The sequence below is a fragment of the Hippopotamus amphibius genome, chromosome 12 (genome assembly GCF_030028045.1).
Source record: "Hippopotamus amphibius kiboko isolate mHipAmp2 chromosome 12, mHipAmp2.hap2, whole genome shotgun sequence".
In the NCBI taxonomy this organism is placed as follows: Eukaryota; Metazoa; Chordata; class Mammalia; order Artiodactyla; family Hippopotamidae; genus Hippopotamus; species Hippopotamus amphibius.
Window position 1 is genome coordinate 11,750,236 of NC_080197.1, and position 26,072 is coordinate 11,776,307.

At 48.1% G+C, this 26,072-nt stretch overlaps 1 protein-coding gene across 2 annotated transcripts in view; it reads left to right on the plus strand.

The window, feature by feature from the left end:
* The window catches only part of KCNB1 (potassium voltage-gated channel subfamily B member 1), a 105,973-nt gene that overhangs the window by 78,076 nt on the left and 1,825 nt on the right, over window positions 1-26,072 (plus strand). The window contains exon 2 of one of the 2 annotated variants that reach the window (XR_009048536.1): window positions 15,615-18,269. Coding sequence is in view for 1 of the 2 variants with exons in the window: in XM_057703670.1 (XP_057559653.1) it covers window positions 15,615-17,624 (2,010 nt within the window). In the remaining variant the exon portion in view is untranslated. Of the gene's footprint in view, window positions 1-15,614; window positions 18,517-26,072 lie in introns of those variants that run through there. The other variant, XM_057703670.1, reaches the window with a different exon arrangement.

The window sequence follows — 26,072 nt, forward strand, 5'->3', positions numbered from 1 at the left end:
TTGCCTGATTTCTTCGTCTGTTCCTGTCCATTTTCCACAGTGGGAAACCAAGGCTCAGAGAGGTTAAGTAATGTACCAGAGGCCACCCAGCTGGCAAGAGCCAGGATTACAACCCCACTCTGTCCAATGTCAGAATTTGCAGGTTAAACCCTTTATTCTCTTCCAGCTACAACAAAAAGGAGCTCTGAAAAGTTCAAATGACCACAGAATTCTTGGCGATACTGAAACCATTATCTGTGCACGCTCCTCCTAAATATAAGTTTCTAAGTGCTAAGACTTCAGGCCCTTTCCTGCAAACCTTGGGTTACAGCCAGGACCCTCAGATGGCACTTTTTGGAGGGAGTGAGATCCTCAGGAGTTTTGTTTAAACACTGACATCCTGGCAGCTGATTCACTTTATTTGCCAACTCTTAAGCCTTGGTTCCCACTCCTGCCAGACCCCAACACAGTTTGGAGGTTTCCAGATGGAATCCGGAATCTGACCAGCAGCTTGGAGCTCCACATGGTGTATCTCTTCCAGTCCTCCACTCTGCCATTCTTTGGTTTGTGGGGGAAGGGAACTGGCATTTATTGAGAACCTATTAGATGCCAGCCACTTTCTGTGTTACATCTCAGTGTGACTCAGTCACTTTCTGGCTGTGTGATTCTGGGCGAGTCACTTTACCTCTATGAATCTTAATTATCTTGCCTGTTAAATGAAGATAAGGATTTTCTTAGCCCTGTCACTTTTTATTTGCAAGAGTCAGAAACCAAATCAAAAAGGGGCACCGATTGGTTTGTATTATTTGAAGGTCCAGGGATAATGGCTTCAGGAATGGCTGTATCCAGGCGCTCAACTTGTGTCATCAGAAACCTGCCTTTGTCTCTTAGCATGGAGTCCCTCTACATTGGCTATATTCTTGGGAAGATTCTTTCCAGAGGGCCAAAGATTACTCTCTGGCCCCCATAGGTTGATATCCTGTCAACTCAGCAGTCTCTGATGAAAGAGAGTACCTCTCTCTCAGTAATTCCAGAAGCAATCCCAAGGTGAAATATGATTAGCCAGTTTGAGTCATGCCCACACTGCTAAACCAGTCACTGTGTCCGGGGGGTGGGGTGGGGGGAGGATTATCCTAACTGGTAAGCTTTGATCTCATTCTTACCCTCCCTGGGACTGGGGAATAGGGTCAACTTCACTCAATACGTAAGAGTGGAGGAGGGTTGGGACTTCCCTGGTGGCACAGTGGTTAAGAATCCACCTGCCAATGCAGGGGACACAGGTTTGAGCCCTGGTCCAGGAAGATCCCACATGCTGTGAAACAACTAAGCCCATGTGCCACAACTACTGAGCGTGTGCTCTAGAGCCCACAAGACGCAACTATTGAGCCCTTGAGCCACAACTACTGAAGCCTGTGCCTAGAGCCTGTGCTCCACAACAAGAGAAGCCACCGCAATGAGAAGCCTGTGCACCACAACAAAGAGTAGCCCCTGCTCTCTGCAAGTAGAGAAAGCCCACATGAAGCAACAAAGACCCAATGCAGCCAATAAATAAATAAAATAAATTAAAAAAAAAAAAAGAGTGGAGGAGGGTTGATTCCCCCCAAAAATGCTAAACAGTCTTTTATTTATTTATTTATTTATTTATTTATTTATTTATTTATTTATTGGCTGCTTTGGGTCTTCATTGCTGTGCGCGGGCTTTCTTTAGTTGTGGCAAGCAGGGGCTACTCTTTGTTGTGGTGCATGGGCTTCTTATTGTGGTGGCTTCTCTTGTTGTGGAGCACAGGCTCTAGGTGCGTGGGCTTCAGTAGTTGTGGTACGCGGGCTCAGTTCCTGCGTGGCATGTGGGATCTTCCCAGACCAGGGACTGAACCTGCGTCCCCTGCATTAGCAGGCAGATTCTTTTCTTTTTTCTTTTATTAATAAATTTATTTATTTATTTTATTTATTTATTGGCTGTGTTGGGTCTTCATTGCTGCACATGGGCTTTCTCTAGTTGCTACGAGCAGGGGCTACTCTCCATTGTGGTGCGCAGGCTGCTCATTGTAGTGGCTTCTCTTGTTGTGGAGCACGGGCCCTAGGCACAGGGGCTTCAATATTTGCGGCACATGGGCTCTGTAGTTGTGGCTCATGGGCTCTAGAGCACAGGCTCAATAGTTGTGGCGCACGGGCTTAGTTGCTCCGTGGCATGTGGAATCTTCCCAGGGCAGGGCTCGAACCCGTGTCCCCTGCATTGGCCGGCGGATTCTTTACCACTGAGCCACCTAGGAAGTCCAACAGGCAGATTCTTAACCACGGAGCCATCAGGGAAGTCCCCTAAACAATCTTAAACATCAAAAACTACATGGGAATTCCCTGGCGGTCCAATGATTAGGACTCAGCGCTTTCACTGCCAAGGCCTGGTTTCGATCCCTGGTTGGGGAACTAAGATCCCGCAAGCCTCACAGCATGGCATAAAACAAAACAAACAAACAAAAACCCAAAAACAAAAAGTACAAAAATATCCATCTCCTGGGTACTGGTGAGAATTAGATGAGATAATATGCTGTGCCCAGCTCTTAGTATATTCTCAGTTAACAGCTTGTCTTCTCTCTTCTCTCTGACCCAACACGCCCACCCCAGAGTTAGGCAGGTCTGAGTTCAATCCTAATTCTGCTGTGTGAATTTAGGCAACTTATTTAGCTGCTCCAAGCCTCAGATTGGTCCTCTGAAAAATGGAGGTGATAAAACCTACCTCCTGGGGGGGTTGTGAGTAAATGCCTTGAGTGAGTAAACGGCATACAGTAGGTGCTCAGTAGGTGGTAGCTTCCACTCTTGCCAGCCTTCTCTCTCTGCGTACACCTGCCCCAGCCAGACTGGGTTGACTCTCATTCCCCACCTCCAAGCCTTTGCAAATGTGGTTACTTCCACCTAGAACACCTCCTCCTCCCATCTCTGCCTGCTGGAATCCATCTCAAGCCCTCAAGGTCCAGCCCAAATGATTCCTCCTCCAGGAAGCCTTGCCTCTCTGTGCCTTGGTTTTCCCAAGTGCAAAACAGAAATTATGAGAGTATCTACATCTTAGGGTTGACTGCAGGAGTTAATGAGACTGCCCATGTAAAGCAATTGGTACAGTGCTTGGCATGGTGAGTAATCAACAAATACTAGCTGTTATTATGATGTCATTATTATTAGATGTTCAGATGTTAATTCCAGCTTGTGTTTCCCCATAGTGCCTCAAGCAGGGTGAGTACTCAATAAACTTGTTGCATTTGGGTGGTCTAGTTGGGGCCATGGCTTCTAAACCCACCCACCTATCCATCCATCCACCCAACACCCATCCAGTCATCTATCCATTCATTTGTTCGCTTATAGTGCACCAGTATTAATTGAGGACCAACTCTGTACTGAGCTCTGTGCCAGGCAACGGGGATCCAGCCTGGCAAGATAGACACAGTTCCTGCCCTCATAGTGCTAACCAGAGCCAGTGTGAAAGGAGAAAATAAATGAGTGAGCAAATGAATAAACAAGATGACTGCAGATTGTGGCAAATCACCCTCAAAAAAACAGAATGACAAGATTGAGTGAGTAGGAGGAGTTTCTTTTGGATCAGGTTGTCAGGGACAGCCTCTCTAAGGAGGAAGGTGAGGGATAAGAAGGAGCCAGCCATAGAGAAATCTGGAGGGAGGGCATTCCAGGGAGAGAAAACAGCAAATGCAAAGGTTCTGAGGCAGGAGTGACCCTGGCATATTGAGGAAGATAGATGGCCAGTGTCGCTAGAGGAGAGGAATTGTGTGGGAGAGAAGAGAGGAGAGCGGCTTGCGAGATCTTAGTTCCCAGACCTGGGATCGAACCCGGGGCCCCTGGCAGTGCAAGCACCAAGTCCTAACCACTGGCCCTCCAGGGACTTTCCCAGGCAGGGTCTTGTAAGGCCCATAAGAGATGGGACCTTATTTTGAGTGCAGTAGGAAGCCACTGGAGGCCTGTCAGAAGGAGAGGGACAAGGCCTAGTTTCTATCCCCAAAAGACTGCTGGACGGCGCAATAAAAGAGTTGAGGAACACATCAGAAGGGCATTTAATTCAGGCTGGGGAAAGTTGAAAAGGCTTTTTTGAGGAGGTGACATTTCTGCTGAGTCCTGAAAGAAGTCAGAAAGCAAACTATGTGTGAGAGAGAGGGGGTGGAGAAAGGGCCCTCCAGGCCCGCAGAGCAGCGAAAGAGAAGGTGCCAAAGGCTCTGTTGACTCCCTTTTGTATAAGGAAAATGAGAGGCTGCTGGGGTCCAGAGAAGGAAGGTGTCAAAGGAAAAAAAAACCAGTGACACTTGTTAGGATGGTCAGGCCGACTTTATTCAGGACCACGGAGACCGGCATGGGGATCACGGCAGTGGGGTTTTACAGTATGAGAGAGATTGGGCTCAGCTCTGAACACAGCATGAGCGAGTGGGAGTTTGTAGCCGAGCAGCAGGGTGGGGGACAGTGGATGGAAAATTACTCAGAGGAAACATCAGGGGAAAGGGGGATTCTGACAAAATTGACCTGATGGGATTCTTGGCTGAATATCTGAAGGACTCCTCCGGAATGATTTTTTCTAAAGCGGGTCCTTAGTGGGGCATGAAGAAGGGAGTCAGAGGAAGACTGCTGCTAATAATACTACTGATAGTCATGACATGTTCTACACTTAGTGTGTGTGGCCTGCAGACTCTTTAACACCTGCCCCCAGTACCTCTCTCACCTAACCTCCTCTTCCTCTCCCTTTCACTCACCCTACTTCAACCACACTGGCCCAACATGCTCCCACCTCAGGGCCTTTGCACTTGCTGTTCCCTCTGCCTGGAATGCTTTTCCCACTGATGGTCACATGGCAGCACTTCCTTATCATTCAAGTCTCAGTTCCAACATCACCTCCACCGAGAGGCCCTCCCTGAACACCTCATCTAAAGTAAACCCAGCTCATGGTCATTCTCTTTCCCACTGACCTGCTTCTTTTTTTCCTAGCAACTGTCACCGCCCGAAATTATCCGGTCTACTTGCTAATGTTCTCTGCATATCCCTTCCCTCTACAATATGGTCAGCTCTACACAAGCTGGGATTTTTGCCTACTTTGTTCACTGCTGTATCCCTAGAGCCTAAATGGTACCTGGCATCATTGAATAAATGAATGAATGAGGTCGATCTTAATAAAAACATGACCATGTAGGTATTATTAGTCCCTTCTTACAGATGAGGAAACTGAGGCTCAGAGAGGTGAAGTTCCTTGTGTAAATTTACACAGCTGTGTAAGGCATACACACCCTTTCGCTTACTCCCAGTGAGTAATAATGATAAGTAATTATGGTACTTCCCCGGCAGTTCAGTGGTTAAGACTCTGCACTTCCAGTGCAGGGGGGTGAGGGTTCGATCACTGGTCGGGGAACTAAGATCCCACATGCTGCGTGATATGGCCAAAAAATAAAATTAAAAAAAAAAAAACTGATTGTAACAGCTCCCACCTTAGCATAGTCTTATATCAAGTCGAAGTCTTTCTCCCAGTTTTTAAAAAAATGAGCAGCTAGCATTCACTGCGGCCTGCCTGTGTGCCAGCCATTATCTCCATGAAGCGTCAGTGACATAGGAACTGGTTATCCCCATTGCAGAGATGAGGAAGTTGAGGCTCAGAGGGGTTAAGTAACAGGTCCAAAATCTCACAGCTAGAAAATCAAGAAGCTGGGATTAAAATGCAGGCCTAGGTTCTTCACCAGTACATTCTAGCGCCTCCATCCCACTGGACCGAGTTCATCCATTCATTGTTTTACTCACTTATCCTGCCTTCTTCCTGTATGCGATGAGTGAATGAAGCCAGGGCTCACCATGAAGGAAGTGGATGGAAACGCATATTACAGAGCCCCTCTGCTGATGATCACCCGACAAGATCATCGTTGGTTTTAACCTCACGCTGCTCCTGTTGGAGCACTCACACGAGGAGGAGAAATAGCGGTTTAGCTATTGTCCTCATATTTGCCTGGGCTTGCATTATTAATACTATCTCCAAACGATTATTTCTTTGTGAGGATCTTTGTTAGCCATGCATCTTTGTCTGCAGGGCCTAGTTTGGCTAAAACCAGAGGATAGAATCTGCACTCCAACTCAACCAGATGAATTAGTCAGAATACCCTAGATTGTGCTGCAGTAATGTACAAACACACAAGCTCATGACTTTATACGTCAAAGTTTATTTCTGACTTGGGTGATTTCCACTGAGAATCCAGTAACAACCCCACACAGCTCTCTTCCTAGTGTTGACTCAAGGATCCAGTAGCTCCATCCTCTCAACATGAGACCTCCATTCCTGCAGCAACAAACCCTCAGTGGATATTGCGTGAAAAAGATCAGAGATGTGAAGACACTTGCCTAAGGATGCCCAGCCAGAATTAGAAAGTAGGTCTCTTGACTATCCACACATCCATTTTACCTCAATATGAATCTCTAGTGAGACTAAAATGCCACATGAAAAAGAACTATTGTCAAGCCACCCAAATGCCTCCTAACGTGTAATGGGCATTAACCAGCAAATGTGTCTATTGTCGAGAATGACCACTCACAGAGCCAGCATTCTGACATTAGCCGGCGTGGTACCCAATCCCAGCATCCAGACTAACACATTTAGCTTCTTTTAGCAACCCAGCCACCTCGGACAAGCGCTCAGAGACTACCCTTCCCACTCCCCATCCTGCCAGACTCAGGGGCAAGGGGACAGGTTTGTGGTTTAGCAGAGCCTGTGGACACTGTCCTTGGCTAACATCTCCTATGCTCCTTGTTTTTTATTCAAAACACTGCTCTCTGCAGCAGGGATGGACCGATGCCATTCATCACGGTTAAGACTGACAGTCCCTTCCTCAGCTCCTCATGCCCTCAGCAAATATCAGGACTTGGCGATCGCTCACGCAGGAAGGACATTGCCCATGTTTCTCCCCATCACCTCCTCCCTCTACAGGGATCAGAGTCAAGTTCCCACCCCCATCAGAGGCATTGTCCTCAGATGGTCAGGAGGTTGTAACATGAGCAGCTTCTAGAATTCCTGCTTTGGCAGAGCTCGTGGGAACTTAGTTGAGCAGTTAGGAACCCAGAGCTTATTGGGAAGAGTCAGGTGACCTAGAGGAGATGATTCAAGAGGGCATCCATTAAAAGCTATAACCGAGGGACTTCCCTGGCGGTCCAGTGGTTAAGACTCTACACTTCCACTGCAGGGGGCGTGGGTTCGATCCTTGGTCAGGGAACTAAGATCCCACATGCTACGTGGTGCGGCAAAAAAAGGAAAAACAAAAACCCATAACCCAGACCCCAGGATGCTGGGATAAGAAAGGTCCTCCTTGGGTAAAACAACAACAACAAAGAAGGGCTTCCAGCGTTTAGTAGGTGTGAATTTAAACCCGCCTCTGCCACTGCCCTAATTGCCACTTTGAATATTGTATTTCCAACCTCAGTTTTCCCAATTATAAAATTGGGGGCGGGGCACACAACACAATCTGCAAGTCGTTTTCAGGATGAAATGACATCCTTTGTTCCATAAATATGTGCTGAACACCTACTGTGTACAGAGCTGAGGATTCAAGTTTGAGAAAAATCGGACACAGCTCCTGTCCTCCAGTTGCACAGAGGTGGACGTTATTGTAAAATTGCCACTTGGACAGCATTATGAGAAGGACATGGTACTATTAGAGCCTGCAGTGAGGGATTTGACCTGGTCATTGATGGCTTCCCTGAGGAGGTGATGCCTGAGCTAAGGAGGAGTAGGAGTTAACCAGGCAGAGTGGACGGAAAAGCATTCCAGGCAGAAGGAACAGCGTGGGCAAAATCCCTGTGGCAAGAAGGGTCATGGAGACTATGAGGGACCAAAGGAAGGCTAATGTGCCTGAGATGAAACAGCAAAGGGGAATGTGGAAAAGGCGAGGCTGGAGAGTTAGGCAGGATATAGACTAAGCGACTGTAACCATGAGACCCTAACATACAGTGGCTTAAACAAGATAAATGTTATGAGGTAGACCAGGAGCTGGCAAACTGCTTCAGTAAAGGGCCCATCTAGGACTGGGGTTAGCTTCCATTTCAGACCTAAGACAGTTGCTCCAGCTCTGCCCATCATATCTGCCTTCCAGCCAGCAAGGAGAGAGGGCAAGTATATTTTTGCTCACATTCCACTGGCCAAGCTCAGTCACATGGCCACATCTAACTACAAGGGAAGTCTTCATTCTGGGTAGCCCTTTGTCTTGCTAAAACTCTGTTACAGTGAAAGAAGGGAAGGATAGATATTGGGGGCATCTAGTGGTCTTTGCCATAATGGGCCAGAGTGGCTTTGGGGAAACCAGAAAGAAGTCTGTTTGCAGTGATCCAACGGGAGGTCATGGTGACTTGGGACAGGGTCGTTGCTTAGCAGGTGGAGAGAATGGAGCATATCCAAAGATGTTTGTGAGCCCAAATGGACAACACTTGGTAACGGTTTGGATATGGAGGCAAAGAATGGGGTTGGGTGTAGCAAGTGTGACCCCTAGGTTCCCAGCTTGTGCAATTACATGCAGATCTTGTCTGGAAAGTTCTTCGTATATGGTAGCAGGTCAGTTAAGTGTTGCGGTCTTCAATATCGTATCAGTGGGTCCAGGACGGCAACCCCAGTGCCTACAGAGCCCTGACAGATAATGAAAGGAGCGAAGGGGCCTGTGGACACTGGGGAGCCCATGCCCTGTCTAAAGGGGCAGCTGTTCCTTAGCGCCAGCAATTGGTTGCCATGGGGAATGCAGGTCGAGTGTGTAGACACAGCATCTGATGTTCCAAGGGAAATCTGAATATCTAGATTTTTACGTGAAATCTTCTAATTTGGAAACTTGGGCAAGTTAATAAAAATAAATTTCTCAGTTCCAAGGCCTCTGGTTTATAATGCCTGGGACACCCCCAGGAATGCCACTGCACCCTGCTTCCATCTTTGTGACTCGGTTGCCTTCTCATGGTGAAGGCCTCTATTGCCCGGCTCACCCCCAGGCCTTCATCCTCTGTTGTCCCTGGATTCCTGTCCCTTTGTGCCCATAAGCGCCCCCTGCAGGCTCCTGACTCCAATTTCTCACTAATCCCCCCAACCAGAGGCCCCTACCTGTAGAAGAGGGAGTCGAAACCATCAGCCTGCTCCCAATCCTCTTAATCGGATCTGTGCCAGTGACCCTTCTGATTAAAACTCCCCATCTGTAATCCCCCCTTAAAGCTGGGGAAGCGGAAGCACCATAAAAGGAGCAAAAGGTTTGATGGTCCAGAAACCGCCACCTCCTACGTCCTTGAAAATATCTTGGGGAGATGCGCAGACCTGAGCTGGAGTCCCAGATCTACTCCTTGCGAGTTGTGTGGGCCTGGAAAATTCACTTCATTCTCTGAGCCTGCATGTCATTCGTTTGCTTGGTCATTCATTTATTAAGTATGTAGGGAGCGCCTGCTCTGTGCCAGGCACTGTTTCAGGAACTGGGGATACAGCAACACAAGACAAACCCAGCCTGGGCCCTCATACAGCTGACGTTCTATTGCAAGACACAGAGGAGGAAATTCCAGCTCAGCAAGGTCAGTGCTGTGGAGGGAGAAACTCAGGGGCTGTGAGAGTCCAGGGGGTGGACGGACGTTCTCAACCCACACATAGGGGTCAGAGAGGGCTCACTGGAGCAAGTGAGGCCTCAGCTGGCAGTAGGGATCAGCTAGGAGGAGTGGGAGAGGAAGGGCACTCCAGGCAGAGGGAACAGCGTGGGCAAGGATCTGGAGGCTTGAGCAACCATGGCGGTGCAGCTTGGGAATTGTAAGTGGTTTTGCCAGGATTCATTGTGGAATACGCAATGAGGAATGGAGGAAATGGTCTGGAGAGAGAAGAAAGATGGTTCTTAATACAAAATCCAAATCTCCTTGTTATGCCTCCTGCCTCTCTGACCTCATCTTCTCCCATTCACCGCCTTGCTCATGCAGGCCCACCCACACTGAGCTCCTTTCTGTTGCTTGATACGCCAAGCTCATTCCCACCCCAGGGCCTTTGCACATGCTGTGCTTGTACCTGGAATGCTCAGATCTTTGAATGACACACTCCTCACCTTCAAGTCTCAGAACCAGGGCATCTCCTGTAAAAGGACTGCCCTGACCATGCAACATCATGTGAACACCCCCAGTGCTTCTCCACTGATCCCCCTGGTTTGTTTCTTAGTAACATGTCTCAGATAATACTACCTGACATCATCTTCCTCCTTTATTAGGTTATGGGGATTTTTGTCTGCCTTTCCCTACCAGTTCCTTAAGGCCAGGGAAATTGTCTTTCTTATTCATGCTGCAACCCCAGCAAAGATCATAGCACTTAGTAAGGTCTCAGTAAATATATGACAACTAAATGCAAAGGAATCGGAACTTTATCTAAGAGCATGGGGAGCCATTGCAGGGTTTATAGCAGGGCTGTGGCTTGCTTGGATTTCTGTTTCTCTCCTGTGACCCATCAGTGTGGTTGTGAGGATTAAAAGCAATAGGATACTCTTTATGGAAGGCAACCTTTTATATAACTTATATTGAGGCTTATTTTACATAGCATATAATTCACCCATTCCCAGTGAGCAGTTCAATGATTTTTCAGTAAATTTGCCAAGTTGTACAACCATCATCCTAAATCAATTTTAGAACATTTTCATCATCCCAATAAGATCCTTCATGCCCATTAACTGTTAATCCCTGTCCCCGCCCTGGCAACAACTAACCTGCCTCTATCTCTATAGATGTGCCTTATCTGGTCATTTCATATAAATAGAATCAACACTATGTGGCCTTTTGTGTCTGGCTTCTTCCGCTCAGCATAATGTTTTCAAGATTCATCCATATGGTATCATGTATCAGTATTTCATTCCTTTTTATGGCTGAATAATATTCCATTGTGTGAATAGACCGCAGTTTGTTTATCCATCAGTTGGTGGACATTCAGGTCGATTTCACTTTTTGCCTCTTACAAATAATGCTGCTGTGAAGATGGATGTATATGAAAACAGTTTGCAGGACCCAAACACTAGGTGCAGCTAGCTCAGCTCACTAGAGCTTCTAGTGTCACTGTACAGACTTGACCGCAGTGAACTGTGTGACCATGAACTAGTCCCTTCCCTTCTCTGCTTGAGTCTCCCCATCTTTCGAGAGAGGAGCCTGGGCTCTTTTCTGCAAGGACATTCTGTGCCTTGTCCACATTCCTGGAAGAGCAGGGGAGTGTGCAGAGCAAATGATAAACAGCCTGTTTATTGCTGGAGCCAAAGGTAGGCATCCTGTGATTAACCACCAGAGCCAACATTTTTTTGTTTAGGGTGAGAAGGGCCTGGCTGCAGCGCCCTTGATTCCCACCCTGGGTACCCCTACCTGCCAATCTCTTCTCTGAGAGGACCAAAGCTCCCTCCCACGTTTGGTGCAGACAGGTGGGCTGCAGGATTCAGAACCTCCTCACAGGGAGGGAATTTGGGGATAGCCTCTGAGTCCTGATCCTGGTTCCTGCCTCTGCTCCCTGGGTTCCTGGAGTTTTGCCCAAACCCGACTGGGGCCAGATCCCAGGAAAGCAAGCCTGGAAATGCAGAGGCCTGGTCAAGGGAGTTGAGCTGGGGCTGGGAGGACTAGTGCTGGCTGGTCCCCAATCCCTGGGGCCCAACCCAAAGACCAGATCAACACAGTTCATTTGGGCTCAAGACTGTTTAGTGGATGCCTGCTGCCTTAGCCAGGCACTGGGGTCCACAGGCCTAGTCCTGGACCTCCAGAAGCAACTAGTCCAGAGGCTGGGGGGAGGGGTGACAATAAATTACCCAAATAATAATTTAATAACATAAAATATATATTAAGTGGCTGTTTCATGGTAGGTGCTCAGTTACTTTCATCTCCATTTTAGAGATAAATGGAGTCTTAGAGAGGGGAAGTGACTTGTCCAAGGCCACACAGTCAGGGGGAAATAATAACACTGGTGCTCAAAGCCAAGTCCACCTAGCTTATAAATAAGTATAATGTTGTGAAATAATAAAAGCAATAGAAGTTGATCTAAAGGCCTCATGAATTCATTGAATTCTCTTTGCTGCCTTTCAGTGACCCCCCCTTGCCAAATCCTACAGATGAGGAAACTGAGGCACAGAAGGTTTAACTCATGTTCAGAAGCCTCCCAGTCAGGGAGTGTAACCCTGACCCTAAGGGCTTCAGAGGGCCTGGAAGAGAAAGCAGTCTTGCGGGCAGGGCTTCGGGGGGTGGGGGGGTGGGGTCCACGCTGCATTAGCACACGGGATATTTGATGTGTGCACGTGTCAAGGCAGGAGGTTGGTACCCTCTCACCCTGCCAACCCAACCCTGAGCAGCGGCTGCCCCTTCTCCAGGATGCAGTGAAGCCTCTGCCCACATTTTCTTCTTTCCTAAGCATCTTAAGGCTGAGAGGAGGGGAGGAGAGAGCATATTCTCGGGTACAAAGGAGGGGTGCCCGCCTTAGAATAACAGCGCTAAGGACTGTACAATAGGTGGGTGCATAATTCATGCACCTGTCAGCAGACATCAATTATGTGGGCCTTCCCTGGAGTTGTCTGGGGGTAGAAAGTGGAGCAGGCTTCCCCTGCCAGCCTCTGATGGAAACAAGACCTCCCAGCTCTTAAAGGAATAGAGTCCCCAGGAATCTGCTTCTTCTGCAACTGCCCTTGGGGCCGGGAGTCAGAGACAGCTGCAGCTCCACTGGGGGCTCAGCCCAAAGTCCCGGCTGGCCGCCCTGCAAGGTCAGGCCCATTCTGTGCCTAGCTCTGTGCTAACAGCTCTTTTCCCTCATTCTGCAGCTTCGGAGGGGTTGACTACTGGTATACCCCGGAGTTTCTCAACCTTAGTACTGTTAACATATGGGGCCTGATCATTCTCCGTGGTAGGGACTGTCCTGTGCATTATAGGATATTTAACAGCATCCCTGGCCACTCACCAGCTCCCGTCCTCCAAGTCGTGACAACCAAAAATTTCTGCAGATTTGCCCAATGTCCCCAGGTGGTTGGGGGTGGGGGGGTGGTGGTGGTCAAAATCATCCCCAGTTAAGAACCGCTGGAAGATCCCCATTTTTCAAATAAGGAAACTGAGGCAAGGAAAGTTGCAATGCCCAAGGCCACCTGACTGATAAATGGCAGAGCTGGCTTCCAACTCCAGGGCCCACAATCTTTTTTTTTCTTTTTTTTTCTGGGTGAGTTGCAGGGCTTATGGGATCTTAGTTCCCCAACCAGGGATTGAACCCAGGCCCCGGCAGTGAAAATGCTGAGTCCTAACCACTGGACCACCAGGGAATTCCCCCAGGGTCCACACTCTTAACCTCGATGCAGGAGTTCCAAATGTTTATTCCAATGATCACCTATTTATTTTAATGAATATTTAATACATAGATCCCCAGCATGCAAAATCAGCAGTTTTGCAAAGATTATTTCTTAGGACAAGGCTAAAATAAAACAGAGAAGGTGAGTAGTGTGTGTTGGTTTTTTACTCTTAAAACAAGTAGTATAACATACAATATGATATCAAAATTGAGCAAAATGAAACAATTTATTTAGGGACACGTACATTTGTATTAAAAACTATACAGAAAAGGGATGAGGAAAGGAATTTAGATTATCTCAGGCGTGGAGAAGGACACACAGGAAGTGTCAGTGTTGTTGCTACATGCTCTGCTTTTTGGGTGGTGGGTTTAGAGGTGTTCATTTGATTATGTTTCATAAGTATATATAAATTAGATCTACTTTTGTATGTGTCAGATATGTCACTTTAGAAGGTTATTATAGAATTTTAGTTTTTTAAGACTTATTTTTGTTGAAGTATAGTTGATTTACAATGTTGTGTTTCTGGTGTACAGCAAAGTGATTCAGTTATGCATATACATATATATATGTGTGTATATATGTATTTCAATGAGTGCCAATCGAGAAATTAAAACTCAAAAGCTTTTTTTTTTTTTAATACATGGGATATGTCAGACAGCTATAGCAAAAAAAATCAGGAAGTTGGTAGAACAGCTGAGGCTGGGGAAACACTGCGTGGCATGACACTCCATTTCATCTTCCAAGCTGGCCTAGAAAGATACCAGAGCTCTCTTGCTACCTGTGGTATCCCCAGCACTTTGCAAAGTGCCTCACCCATAGAAGATGATTAATAAACAGTAGCCAAATTGAAAACTGATTTCTGGTCCTGAGCCTTCCACTTGTGCTCCGCGAACTTGAGCCACAGCCAAGAAACACAATGGGAACCAGCTGCCCTAGGTGTTAGGGGTGCAGAGGTGAATCTCAGAACCCTTCCCTGTCCCCACAAAGCTCACAGATTCTGGGAAGTGATGCACGTGTGTGCACGTGCACGCGCGCACACACACACACACCTGTAAAAGGCTGTGTGTGCCAAGTACCCCAAGGCATGGCAAAATGATGAAGGAGCCCAGAAGATGGAGTGGCTGGCCCCTCCAGAGATGATCTCTGTAGGGAGGGGCCATGTGGGCTGGATTTTAAAAGATGGATTGGAATTCACTGGACAGAGAGGAAGAGGCACAGACCTGCAGAACTGACCAATGGTAGCATGTGATTAGGGAAGCGTGAAGTTTGGGAACCTGTGGCAGGAGAGGCCAAAGAGAGGAGTCAGAGTCAAATGCAGAGGGACTTGGCAACCACATGTCCCGATCAGGGGTTCATTACAGGGGACAGAACCCTCTCATGCTCAGCCAAGCAGCAACAGCGTTTACTTTCAGGATACAACAGGCAGTTTCAGAACAAGGGTGAGAAGCAAAGACTAGCCAGCTGCCCAGAGGCTGGGTGGTCTGGGCCAACAGGGTGGTGTAGGCTGAGCTATATCCCCCGTGATGACAGCTGGCATTTATTAGACATTCACTAGGTGCTGCTGGAAACTGTCCTAAGTGCTTTGCATGTGTTAACACATTGAGTGTTCACAGCAGCTCTCTGAGATAGATACTGTTATTATCATCCCATTTTGCAGATGAAGAAACTGAGGCTTAGAGAGATTAAATGCCTGGCTCAAGGTAAGGAAATGGAAGCAATGGGACCTGAACCCAAAACAGCCTGACACCAGATCCCAAGCTCTTAACTGCGGCCCTCTACACCCTTTTTCAAACTTCCTATGTCCTCCCTGCTCCTTCTCTCTGCCATTTCCCTTTAATCTCTAGCTTCTCTCAAAGGTTCAGCTTTCTCTGATTTTGCATGGTTTTTCTGATTCCCTACAACTTGGGAGAAAAATTGCGTGAGGCTTGGGCTTATCATGAAGCTGGTTCAGGCCGAGGTTGTGCTTGATTCAGAGGCTCATCATTGCTGTAACCCACTCACCTCCGGATCCCTGAACTCAAATTTTCCGTGGTGGGCTGGTTCAGCCCAGCCTGGATTTTCTTTCCATCTCTGGGCCACTCAGCTCAACCAGGATCAAATGATGTAAACATGGGGACCCCACCCCCACCCCCAGCCCTTTAGCAGGGGCAGCAGAGACAGAGGGGTGAGCCTATGAGACGCAGAGAGCTTTCCGGGGGGTGGGGAGGAGGGCTGATGGATAAGCTTAGGAGTTTAGATTTTTTTTTTTCCTGAAGAGTCCTGGAAATACCCAGAGTGTTAGGATGCCCATCCATCGAGGGTCGGTGACTAAACCCCACTCTCTTCTTCTCACAGATCCTTGCCATAATCTCCATCATGTTCATCGTCCTCTCCACCATCGCGCTGTCCCTCAACACGCTGCCTGAGCTGCAGAGCCTTGATGAGTTCGGCCAGACCACAGACAACCCCCAGCTGGCCCACGTGGAGGCCGTGTGCATTGCGTGGTTCACCATGGAGTACCTGCTGCGGTTCCTCTCCTCCCCCAAAAAGTGGAAGTTCTTCAAGGGCCCGCTCAATGCCATTGATTTGTTGGCCATCCTGCCATATTATGTCACCATCTTCCTCACTGAATCCAACAAGAGCGTGCTGCAGTTCCAGAACGTCCGCCGCGTGGTCCAGATCTTCCGCATCATGCGTATTCTCCGCATCCTTAAGCTCGCACGTCACTCCACTGGCCTCCAGTCCTTGGGCTTCACCCTGCGGAGGAGCTACAATGAGCTGGGCTTGCTCATCCTGTTCCTCGCCATGGGCATCATGATCTTCTCCAGCCTCGTCTTCTTTGCCGAGAAGGATGAGGATGACACCAAGTTCAAAAGTATTCCGGCCTCTTTCTGGTGGGCCACCATCACCATGACGACTGTTGGGTATGGAGACATCTACCCCAAAACCCTCCTGGGGAAGATTGTGGGGGGTCTCTGCTGCATTGCGGGGGTCCTGGTGATTGCTCTTCCCATCCCCATCATTGTCAATAACTTCTCTGAGTTCTACAAGGAGCAGAAGAGGCAGGAGAAAGCAATCAAGCGGAGAGAGGCTCTGGAGAGAGCCAAGAGGAATGGCAGCATCGTATCCATGAACATGAAGGATGCGTTCCCCCGGAGCATCGAGATGATGGACATTGTGGTTGAGAAAAATGGAGAGAATATGGGTCCGAAGGACAAAGTGCAAGATAATCACTTGTCTCCCAACAAATGGAAATGGACAAAGAGGACACTGTCCGAAACCAGCTCAAGTAAGTCCTTTGAAACCAAGGAGCAAGGATCCCCTGAGAAGGCCAGATCGTCTTCTAGTCCTCAACACCTGAACGTCCAGCAGTTGGAAGACATGTACAATAAGATGGCCAAGACCCAATCTCAACCCATCCTCAATACTAAGGAGTCAGCCACACAGAGCAAACCAAAGGAAGAACTTGAAATGGAGAGTATCCCCAGCCCCGTAGCCCCTCTGCCCACTCGTACGGAAGGGGTCATTGACATGCGAAGCATGTCGAGCATTGATAGCTTCATTAGCTGTGCCACAGACTTCCCTGAAGCCACCAGATTCTCCCACAGCCCTTTGGCGTCGCTCCCAAGCAAACCTGGAGGTGGCATGGCCCCAGAGGTTGGCTGGCGGGGAGCTCTGGGTGCCACTGGTGGTAGGTTTGTGGAGGCCAACCCCACCCCTGATCCCAGCCATCGCTCTGCTTTCTTCATTGAGAGCCCCAAGAGTTCCATGAAGACCACCAACCCCTTGAAGCTTCGAGCACTTAAAGTCAACTTCATGGAGGGCGATCCCAGTCCATTAGTCCCCGTTCTGGGTAGTTACCATGACCCTCTTAGGAACCGGGGGGGCGCTGCGGCAGCTGTTGCTGGGCTGGAGTGTGCCACACTCTTGGACAGGCCTGTGCTGAGTCCAGAGTCCTCCATCTACACCACAGCAAGTGCTAGGACGCCCCCCCGCTCGCCCGAGAAACACACAGCAATAGCGTTCAACTTCGAAGCAGGTATCCACCAGTACATTGACGCGGACACGGATGATGAGGGGCAAATGCTCTACAGTGTGGACTCCAGCCCTCCCAAAAGCCTCCACGGGAGCACTAGTCCCAAGTTCAGTGTCGGGACAAGATCAGAGAAGAACCACTTTGAAAGCTCCCCCTTACCCACCTCCCCTAAGTTCTTAAGGCAGAACTGTATTTACTCTACAGAAGCATTGACTGGAAAAGCTCCCAGTGGTCAGGAAAAGTGCAAACTTGAGAACCACATCTCCCCTGACATCCGGGTGTTACCGGGGGGAGGAGCCCATGGAAGCGCACGGGATCAGAGCATCTGAACCACCCCCACACGGAGGAGAGACTTGTGGCAGGGTCCAAAGAGGGGTGCTGTTGAGCTTACTTGCCACAGAGCGTTTTCTGCGTGAACTCTGAAACAGAAAGGCTCTGCAAAGCCCCCAGAAAGGAGAGAGACCCCAGAGAAAGCTCCCTTAAAACCTTGAGAGCCGTTTAGGGGTCCATCAGAGTGAAGCTGGCCAAGCCGTAGCGTGTGGCGCCTCCTTGTAACAACTCCACTGCCCTCTTTGGAAGATGACAAGAGCAGAACTCACAGCCACCGCTACCACATTCTAGACATAACCAAGGCCACCTACTCCCCATTCTTCTCTCATGGCTCTCCATCACAGCCTCTGAGGGCAACATCTCCATCCCTCCTGGCTTCAGCTGGAGAAGGATGCCGGAACAAGTGGCTGGTGTTCAAAGAGTGGGTTGACCAATTTGGGTTTGGGTGTTGCCTGGTCACCTCTAGGAACTTCTGTCCATCACCTGCTGGATGGATCCCACTGCTAGAAGACTACAGGGAATGCTCGTGTCATGGGAAAACCTGCACCATAAGCCACGATCCCAGCGCAAAACCCTTCCTCAAATGTCTTCATTGACTTCAGTATTCCGTAGTACCTGAGATTTTATTTTGAGATATCATCAGGGTGAGTTGCACCACTTGTACTCAATTCTAATTGCCCCCTGGCAACCTGGGAAGGGTTCAGAAGGCGGGCACTCAGCCAACAGTATGAACTCTGAGCATTGCTTGAGGGTTGTAGAAGGAAAATGCTTTCTGTACATCACTAGTGTAGACTCAAAAGATATGCAAGTGTCAAATATGCAAAAGAATAGCTTATTCAAAGAGACTGTATATTACCGAAGAACAGAATAAAATCTGATTTTTTTAACCTGAGAAAAACGAAAGGGAAAAAAAAAAAATCCCCAATTGAAATGCCCAGTTCAGACTTTTGAATACTTCCTGCTGAGACAGGGAAAGCATTTATTATAATAGAAATTCTTTTTTGTTTCCTGTGATATTCAAGTTTTAAAAAAAAGTTAAAATAAAAAGCACTTTATGTTTTTCAAAAATAGGTTCTACCAGGGACAGTGTCAACATCTTGCACTTTAAAACAAGCACGATTTCCCGTGGGCCACTTGTTGGGACTACAGTTGGGTTTTTGCTCCAGGTGTGTGTCTGGCCACGGTGGCTGATACTGTGCTGGTATTGCTGTCTGCCATGTCAAAGTCTGTGGGCTCCTCCTCTGCCCCCTTGAAGCCTCCCCTTAACCCTCTTGCATCAGGAAGGGTACTTGGCCCTTGCATGGGGCCTCTTATAAAGTCACGTATACAGGAAACATGAACATCTCAGAAGAATGAAATAGATGGATGGGCATTGGGTGTTTTACTCTGTTCTCTTTCTTGTCAACCAGGTGTTGGTGTGTTTTCAGTGTCACTGTCTGTACTAACAGCTCAGCTCTCCTTTCTGCAGCCATCAGTGCAGCCAGTACAGACAAAAGCAATAAGTATTTGTGTGCATCGTGAACAGTTCTGGTCTATCTCTTGCTGTCGGTCTTCCTGTCTCAGTTTGATGACCTGGCGTTGACCTGCCTGATTTTAGCCCAACAGCGTGGTGGTGTTGGCCATTCCTCAGTTCAGCAACATTGGGTGGAGCCACCGGTTAGCACGATGCCATGCTGTTGGCCCATCTGTCAGTAAAGATGACATGTTATTGATCTGCTTGTCTCTAGTACAATGGACCAATGTCATTCTCCTAATACAGTGTTGACGGATGGTGTCCCAAGTACAATAGCGTAGATCTGCCGAAGCTCAGTACCGTGCCAGGCATACGTCTTCCTGATGGGACAAAACGTGGTTTGCCTGTTCTTCATAGAATATGTTGTTGGTCTGCCTGTTAGTACAATGGCACAATCCTCCTGTCAGTACACAGATATCACGGAGTCATTCTGCCTACCCTCTGCACAGTGGCATGAGGTTGGGCCACCTGTCACAGGTATGATGACATGGGGTCATTCCACTGCCCTTAAAAATAAATGTGTGTTCTCTGCTGCGTATGCACATGGTTCATACTGCTTCTCAGCATCTCCAAGGATTGTAGATCCCTCCAGGAGGGTGCAATCCCGTTTTTTTGCTGCGTTAACAAAGTATCTTGACTCTGGAAGTATCTTCAGAGTACTCTCGCAGCAAATGCAAAGGGATTTAAGGGGCAGGGAGTATGAGGTCATCCTGTGCTGGTGGCACACCGGAGAGAGGAAACACAGGGCTCCCAAGGTGCTTTGCTGAGCACACAGTACAAGCTGGGGGCCTGTAGAGGAAAGGCCGCAGAACCACCCTCCCTGGGCCACCTCACATCTCTGTTTCCATCACCATTTACATCCGCCATCAGCACAAATGTGAAAATTCAGGGAAAACAAACAAATGCTTTTTGATAAAAGTAAATAGTTGTGATTTCCGATTCAGATATTTTTAGAGCTGATGCTATCTGTAAAAAATTAATGATAATAATAATATAGTCTATTTTACATATCAGGAAAGTGAACATGTTTAAATATAGCCATATATAGCGAGAAGGAACTTACCACCCCTTCTTCAAATCGAGGCATTTCATTTGCTGGTTGAAGCAGACGAGAAGTGTACAGGTTAGAAATGATTTCTTTCTTTCTTTTTTTTTTAAACTAATAACCAATTGGTGCAACTCTCCTTGTAACCAAAGGCCCTCTCTGCCTTGTGTGGTCACGCAGGACCTACCCCTTCCTTCCTCATGTATTTTGTCTGAACTTAAAGTAGCATTTTATTGAGTCACTTTTGAAGGATGAATTCAGAAGTATCATTAAGAACCTACTTTTTCAGGCTTAATAGCCAGAGTCCTATAGAGTTCTTATAGAAACAGAATAATTGAAACTCAGCATATACTATGCTTAGAAAGTATTGCGTTTTGTTTTGGGTTTTCCTTTTACTTGTGGATGTATTGTAAGAATATAGCTTTTACCCTGTGCCGATTCAAAATAGAGTATTGTAAGTTCTCCCAGGCCCCCACTTGCCAAAAAGAAACATACCCAGATTTTTAATATGTGTACACCCTATCTGTACCTGTGTACGCGCACTGGGAAATCTACCTGAGTCTCCACTGAGAAGCTAACCTTGATAGATGGGTATTGATGGAGGAGAGGAAAGCAATGGTTTGGAGGCAAATACTGCTTTCACTTGGTGGTCCATGTCCCACCCATTCCTGAACCAACAGAAGTAGGGAAAAAAACAAGTTATCCCGAAGAAATGAATCCAGGAGCTGGAGGTGGACGGATGCTTGGTCCTCCCTTTGGCAAATTCAGTAAAACTCATCAAGAACCCTGCCAAACTTCCACCATTATCAAAAAGGGCTAGGGACCAGGTAGCTGGGTGTCCCGATTACACGGGGGACCGTCTAGGACCAGCAGAGAGAGGTGGGCAAGCTCTGGAGGAGTCCGTTTATTCACCTTTTTATCTTGGGGTAAAGAAAAACAATAGGAATTCGGTGCAGTAGATTTCTCAGTGCCTTCTTTAGGAATTATATCTTAAGCACACTTAATGGGGAAAGAAAAAAGGGGAAAGAACATTCAGTCCTGTGAAGCCCCTTTCTCCAAAAGCATTGGGGATCAAGAAGAAAGACGACGGCAATGGGGAAACAGCAAGTCCTGAGGAGGCCATTTCCTTTCAACCCGTCTGGCTTTTGCCCCTGAGAATTGCTGGTGATACAAACCTTTTCAGACTGATTCCCGATCTCTCCTCTGCCGTGTCTTAGTAACTGTAAGCCTCATCCCTGCCCTTTCTCCGAATAAGATCTACATTTCTAAGGAGAAAAAACAGAACCGTATTCTCTTCTGTAAAACTGTAATGTACTGTTGATGTTTGTAACTATTGTATATTTCTGTCTTGCTCCAAGTCATGGCTGGAGTGTGTAGTCCATGGGCAGGGGAAAATTTAAAATTCACCACGGACAAGGGTCACTAAAGCCAGGTGTCTCTGTCTCTCTCTCCTTTCCTCATTTCTCTGCCAACTATTCTCAAGTAACAGGACCCCAGGCTTCAGCCTTCAGTCAAGTAACTTTGAATCCAGTGAGAGTGGGGAGAAAAGCCTCTAGCACATGATCCTTTGGGAAAGGACTTTTTCTACAGCGGCGGCTTCGAAGTTGGCAGGAGATGAAAGGGGCCTTCCCCTGACTCCCCCAGCAGGACAGTGGAGAACCTCCAGCCCTGAGCTGAAATTTCCTCACCTCCCACTGCTTATATGACAGCATCCAAATGCTTTCACTCAACCCGGGTGACCCAAACCAGCCCTGGCTACACCCAGAAATAAGAGTTACCTCTGCATTTTCTGTTGCCATTTTTCTGGCTCTAGAAGTATCTGACGCGTGACCACATCGTAGGATGTCCACGCATCTCAGAGTAGGCTATTTTTCTGTTCGGGTAAAATATATATATGTATTTTTAGCGGATTTATAATTGGGCCATGAAGTCTAATTTCTTCTTTTGTGATACAGAATAACATCTTAGGGGTTTTATTGTTGGTCATTATTGCAGCTGATATCTTCTGGTCTCTGTCATTTCCTCCCACTGCTCATTGGACTGTTATTTTTTTTCGTCTTTTTGATTCTGATTTTCTGGAGGTGGGGAAAGACTTTGGGGTCTGACTTCCTCGTGCAGGCATTTCCTGACACAAGGCCTAGAATCTGTTGACCTGCTACTCTCCTCATTCTGTCTGTTCTATTTATTGTTCTTAAGAATCCAGAGCACAGATGCAGGAGTGAAACTTGGGGAAGCAGGGCCACAGATGGTCCTCAAATCGGGGTGGGTTGTGGGCTGGTTTAGCTCATCCCCACACCCTGCCGGGGAGCTAAAGGGACTGAGTTCGCTCATTCCCAGAGATCTTGGAATCTAAAATCTCCTGCAAGAAAACCTCCCTCTGGCATTTCTGAGATTCCGAAGACAACTAAACCTCTCTTGGCTGGCCTGTCACCACGTCCAGAGCCCTGCTCCCCTGTGACATCGATTGGATCTGAAGGTCAGGGCACTTTCAGGTTCTTGCAAAACTCAGAGAAAATGCGGGGCCTCAGATCTCATCAACTTCTTATCAGTTCTTCGTTTCAATCTATTTCCAACAGCCTCACCAAAAAAACAGTGGCCAGACAAGCTTGCAGCCAAATCCTGAGAAGACAGGTCCCCAGAATCTGCCATCTCATCTCCCCTTCCCTTTCCAGCTGCCAGGCTCCACAGAGCCAGAGATTTGTGGCAAGGGCAGTTGTGTTTTTCCAGCTTCCACTTATCAAGGCCTCGGAAAGTGTCTGGACTATCTGGATAATTAATTCCACCAGGCAGGCAGCTTCCAGGCCTCGGGTGGGAAGAGGACATCTCATGAAGCAGGGTCTTCGGCAGAAAATAATTCTCCATCTATCGGGTCATGAAGGAAGATGAAGAAAGCCCAGATGATCTCCAACTTGCATCTATAGATTCTCATATCCCACCTGCCTCGCTGTCAGCTTCAGGGCTCTGGCCTCTGCCCGGTCAGAGATCTGAGCCAAATCAGGTCCCCCGGATGGCAGTGAGCCATCCCCATGGGGTCTCTCCCAGGGGAAACCAACCGAAGTACAAATGTATCTATCATTCTGGACCAAGACTCTAATCAGCATTTTCCCACCCCCCAAATTCCTGGTAATCTGGTTTGAACCAGAGCCAAATAAAACAGACAAGATTTTTTTTTTTAATTATTGCACAAGAACAACAACAAAATTGTCTCCCAGTAGTTTGCTAGGTTTGATGCCCAGATAAGCAAACAACCTTGCCTGTAGCCGTTTTCATCTAGGAAGAGGTTGTGTAGTTTGGGTTTCCACCCACTGACCCTGATATTGTCTTAACCTGGAATTTCTCCTGAACTCCCCAAAATGCCATTTTGAAGAAATGGATTTGGATTTGGAAGGGACTCTGTTAATCAAGTGGTCCCTCATCTTCACTGCTAACTAACTCTCCATTCCTTCTTGCAAGGATCCTGGAAAGATCTAAAGGCTGAAAGGGTTGGGGTAGAGTGGGACAGTTCACCTGAAGAAGAGCCCACCTGCCCACAGCATGGCTGCATGCCAGTCTCTGAAAGTTTCTCCTGTGTGAAAGGGACAGGGCAGTCAATTTTGGTTCAAATTAAGGAAGCACTTCCTTAATGGTGGGGCTGCCTCACTGTGGAACTCGATGCCGTGTCGGGTAATCAGCTCTCTGACACCACAGGTGTTTAAAGAGAGGCTTGTTCATGTACAAGATGAGTGTTGCTGAGGGAGCCTAGCACTGCATGCCAACTGGACTGAACACCCGGGGAAGTTCTCTCTCCACCACCCTCGCCCCACCCCCTTCCAACGTATGCATGTGTGCGTGTGTGTGTGGTTTGAACATCTGAGCACAGGCTCAAGCTGCTGGGGCAAAGGCAGAGAGCACAGTTAGCAGAAACTCAGATTCTAGAATGTGGAGCTTTCTGAGGGGGTGTCAGGGAGGGAAGTGTCAGCAGGATACCCGGACCCTCTCTGTTCCCCATCATGGACAGTTTTAGTGACACTGTTGGTCGCCTCTCCATCCCCAGTGCCCTGACAGGGAGCACACTGGGTGGGATGAGGCTTGTGCTCTCCTCCCTCAGGCCAGCCAAGGAGCAACCCCCGCTCTTTGGATGGCCTTCTCACGGTGCTTCAGCCCCTCTGCCCAGACCCTGGGCCCTCGTAGGCCTCAGGCTTTCTGTACAAGAGACAATAATCTTCTACCCACTTGCCAGCTGCCTAATGAACAAACTGGCAAATGGCACCATCCCCAAAGGGCTTTTTTTTTTTCCAGCAAATAAAACAGGAAATCCTATTCAAGACCCTTGAACGTCCCCACCCAATGAAGTAAGTCCAGAAAGACCAAAAGAGAGAGACAGCCGCAATCTAGTTTTATAACAAAACGAGGCTTCGGCTGCCTGCGGGTCGAATGCATACTCTCCCACCTCGGTAGCCCCTTCCCAAGTGAGTCTAGATACCACTTTCTCCAAGGAGAGCATTTGACAAAAGAGGTTTTAAAGGTCCCCCTAATTGTGTATGGTGGGCTTGGAGGAGGTGGGGCTCCATCCTCAGGGTGACCCCCAGTCCAGGGAGTCTCAGGATGAGGCAGGGCCATAGGTTTGGATGGATAGTCTGTGTATCTGCCTTCCTCCCAAACCGAAATTAAACAAAACCCCCATTTCCAAGACTCCCCTCTGAGACTTTGTCCTACAGAAATAGCTCAAGTTGCTGGCTGCAATGACATGACAATTCTGGAAAATGAAGAAAACTCCCAATTCTGTCCCATTAGGATGCTCTCCAGAGTCCTGCATGGATGGCCGCGTACTTCCTGCCTTCTAAACTAATCCAGGTTTGGAAAATAAGGAGGGAAGCACAGAAGATGCCCATGAGATCTGGACTGCTCCACAGCATGGCGCGGGCGCCCTGGTCTTCACCAGGGCTTTGGGGTATCTCTCCAATGAGCTTGACATTTGAGCTCAGGGTGCCTGGTGGGGAGGGGAGGTGGGTAAGAGGAAGATCAGCAGCTGCTGGGCTGTGCATCTGGCCCCTTTGCGCTCCAGACCTGTCCTGGCTTCAATCCAAGGTCAAGGAACTCAGGGTTATCCCCCAACATATGACTTTGGCACATTGTGGTCACCCAATCTGTGTTTTTGTTTGTTTGTTTGTTTGTTTGTTCTGAGTGAATGAATGGATGAGTGAATGTGTCAGTGGAGAGAGGAATTCATTTGTTCTCATCTGGCTTGAGGTATTTCTTACTGGGAAGGAAGGAGAAATGGGAGACCTCTCCCACTGAAGCCCATAAGCCCCATCAATGCCATCTGTTCTTTGACTCATTTGGGGGCCAAGATGACGGTCAAATTTTCTGCCCTAAGGGTCTTCTCAGAGCTACACTTCCAGGGGGCCCATGGGGGCAGCCCCAGCCTCCTTTCAACTCTCCTACTCTGCATTTTCAGTCTCATGCTCTAGTTTAGCTCACACTAGCCCATGGGAGACCACAAGGTGGTTCTTCCAATAGGCTAAGCCAAGGGTCCAAGGTAACGGTTTCCCCTGGTCTGGGACTTGCTGGGGGCAGGAATGTGGGAGCTGATATCTGGAAACTGGATCACATTCCCTGAGCCGTGGGAGCTGAGCTGGAACACAGAGCCAGCCTGTCCTCCAGCTTTTAGAGCCAAGGGTCTTCCTTTTTTCTGAGCCCAATGCCCCCCACGGTAGCATGTTCCCTGATCCCATCAGCTGAGACCCTCTGTCTCTCCCAGCAACCATGGGGTGAGGTTGAGGCTTTTCTGCCAGCAAAGCCATTCTGATCGCCCCACCCATAATGGGGGCCAAGCCAATCACATTAGCCATAAATGACCAATGTCCTTAGCCGCTCTTTTCTCGGGGTCGCGTTCATGGGTCTTGTTCA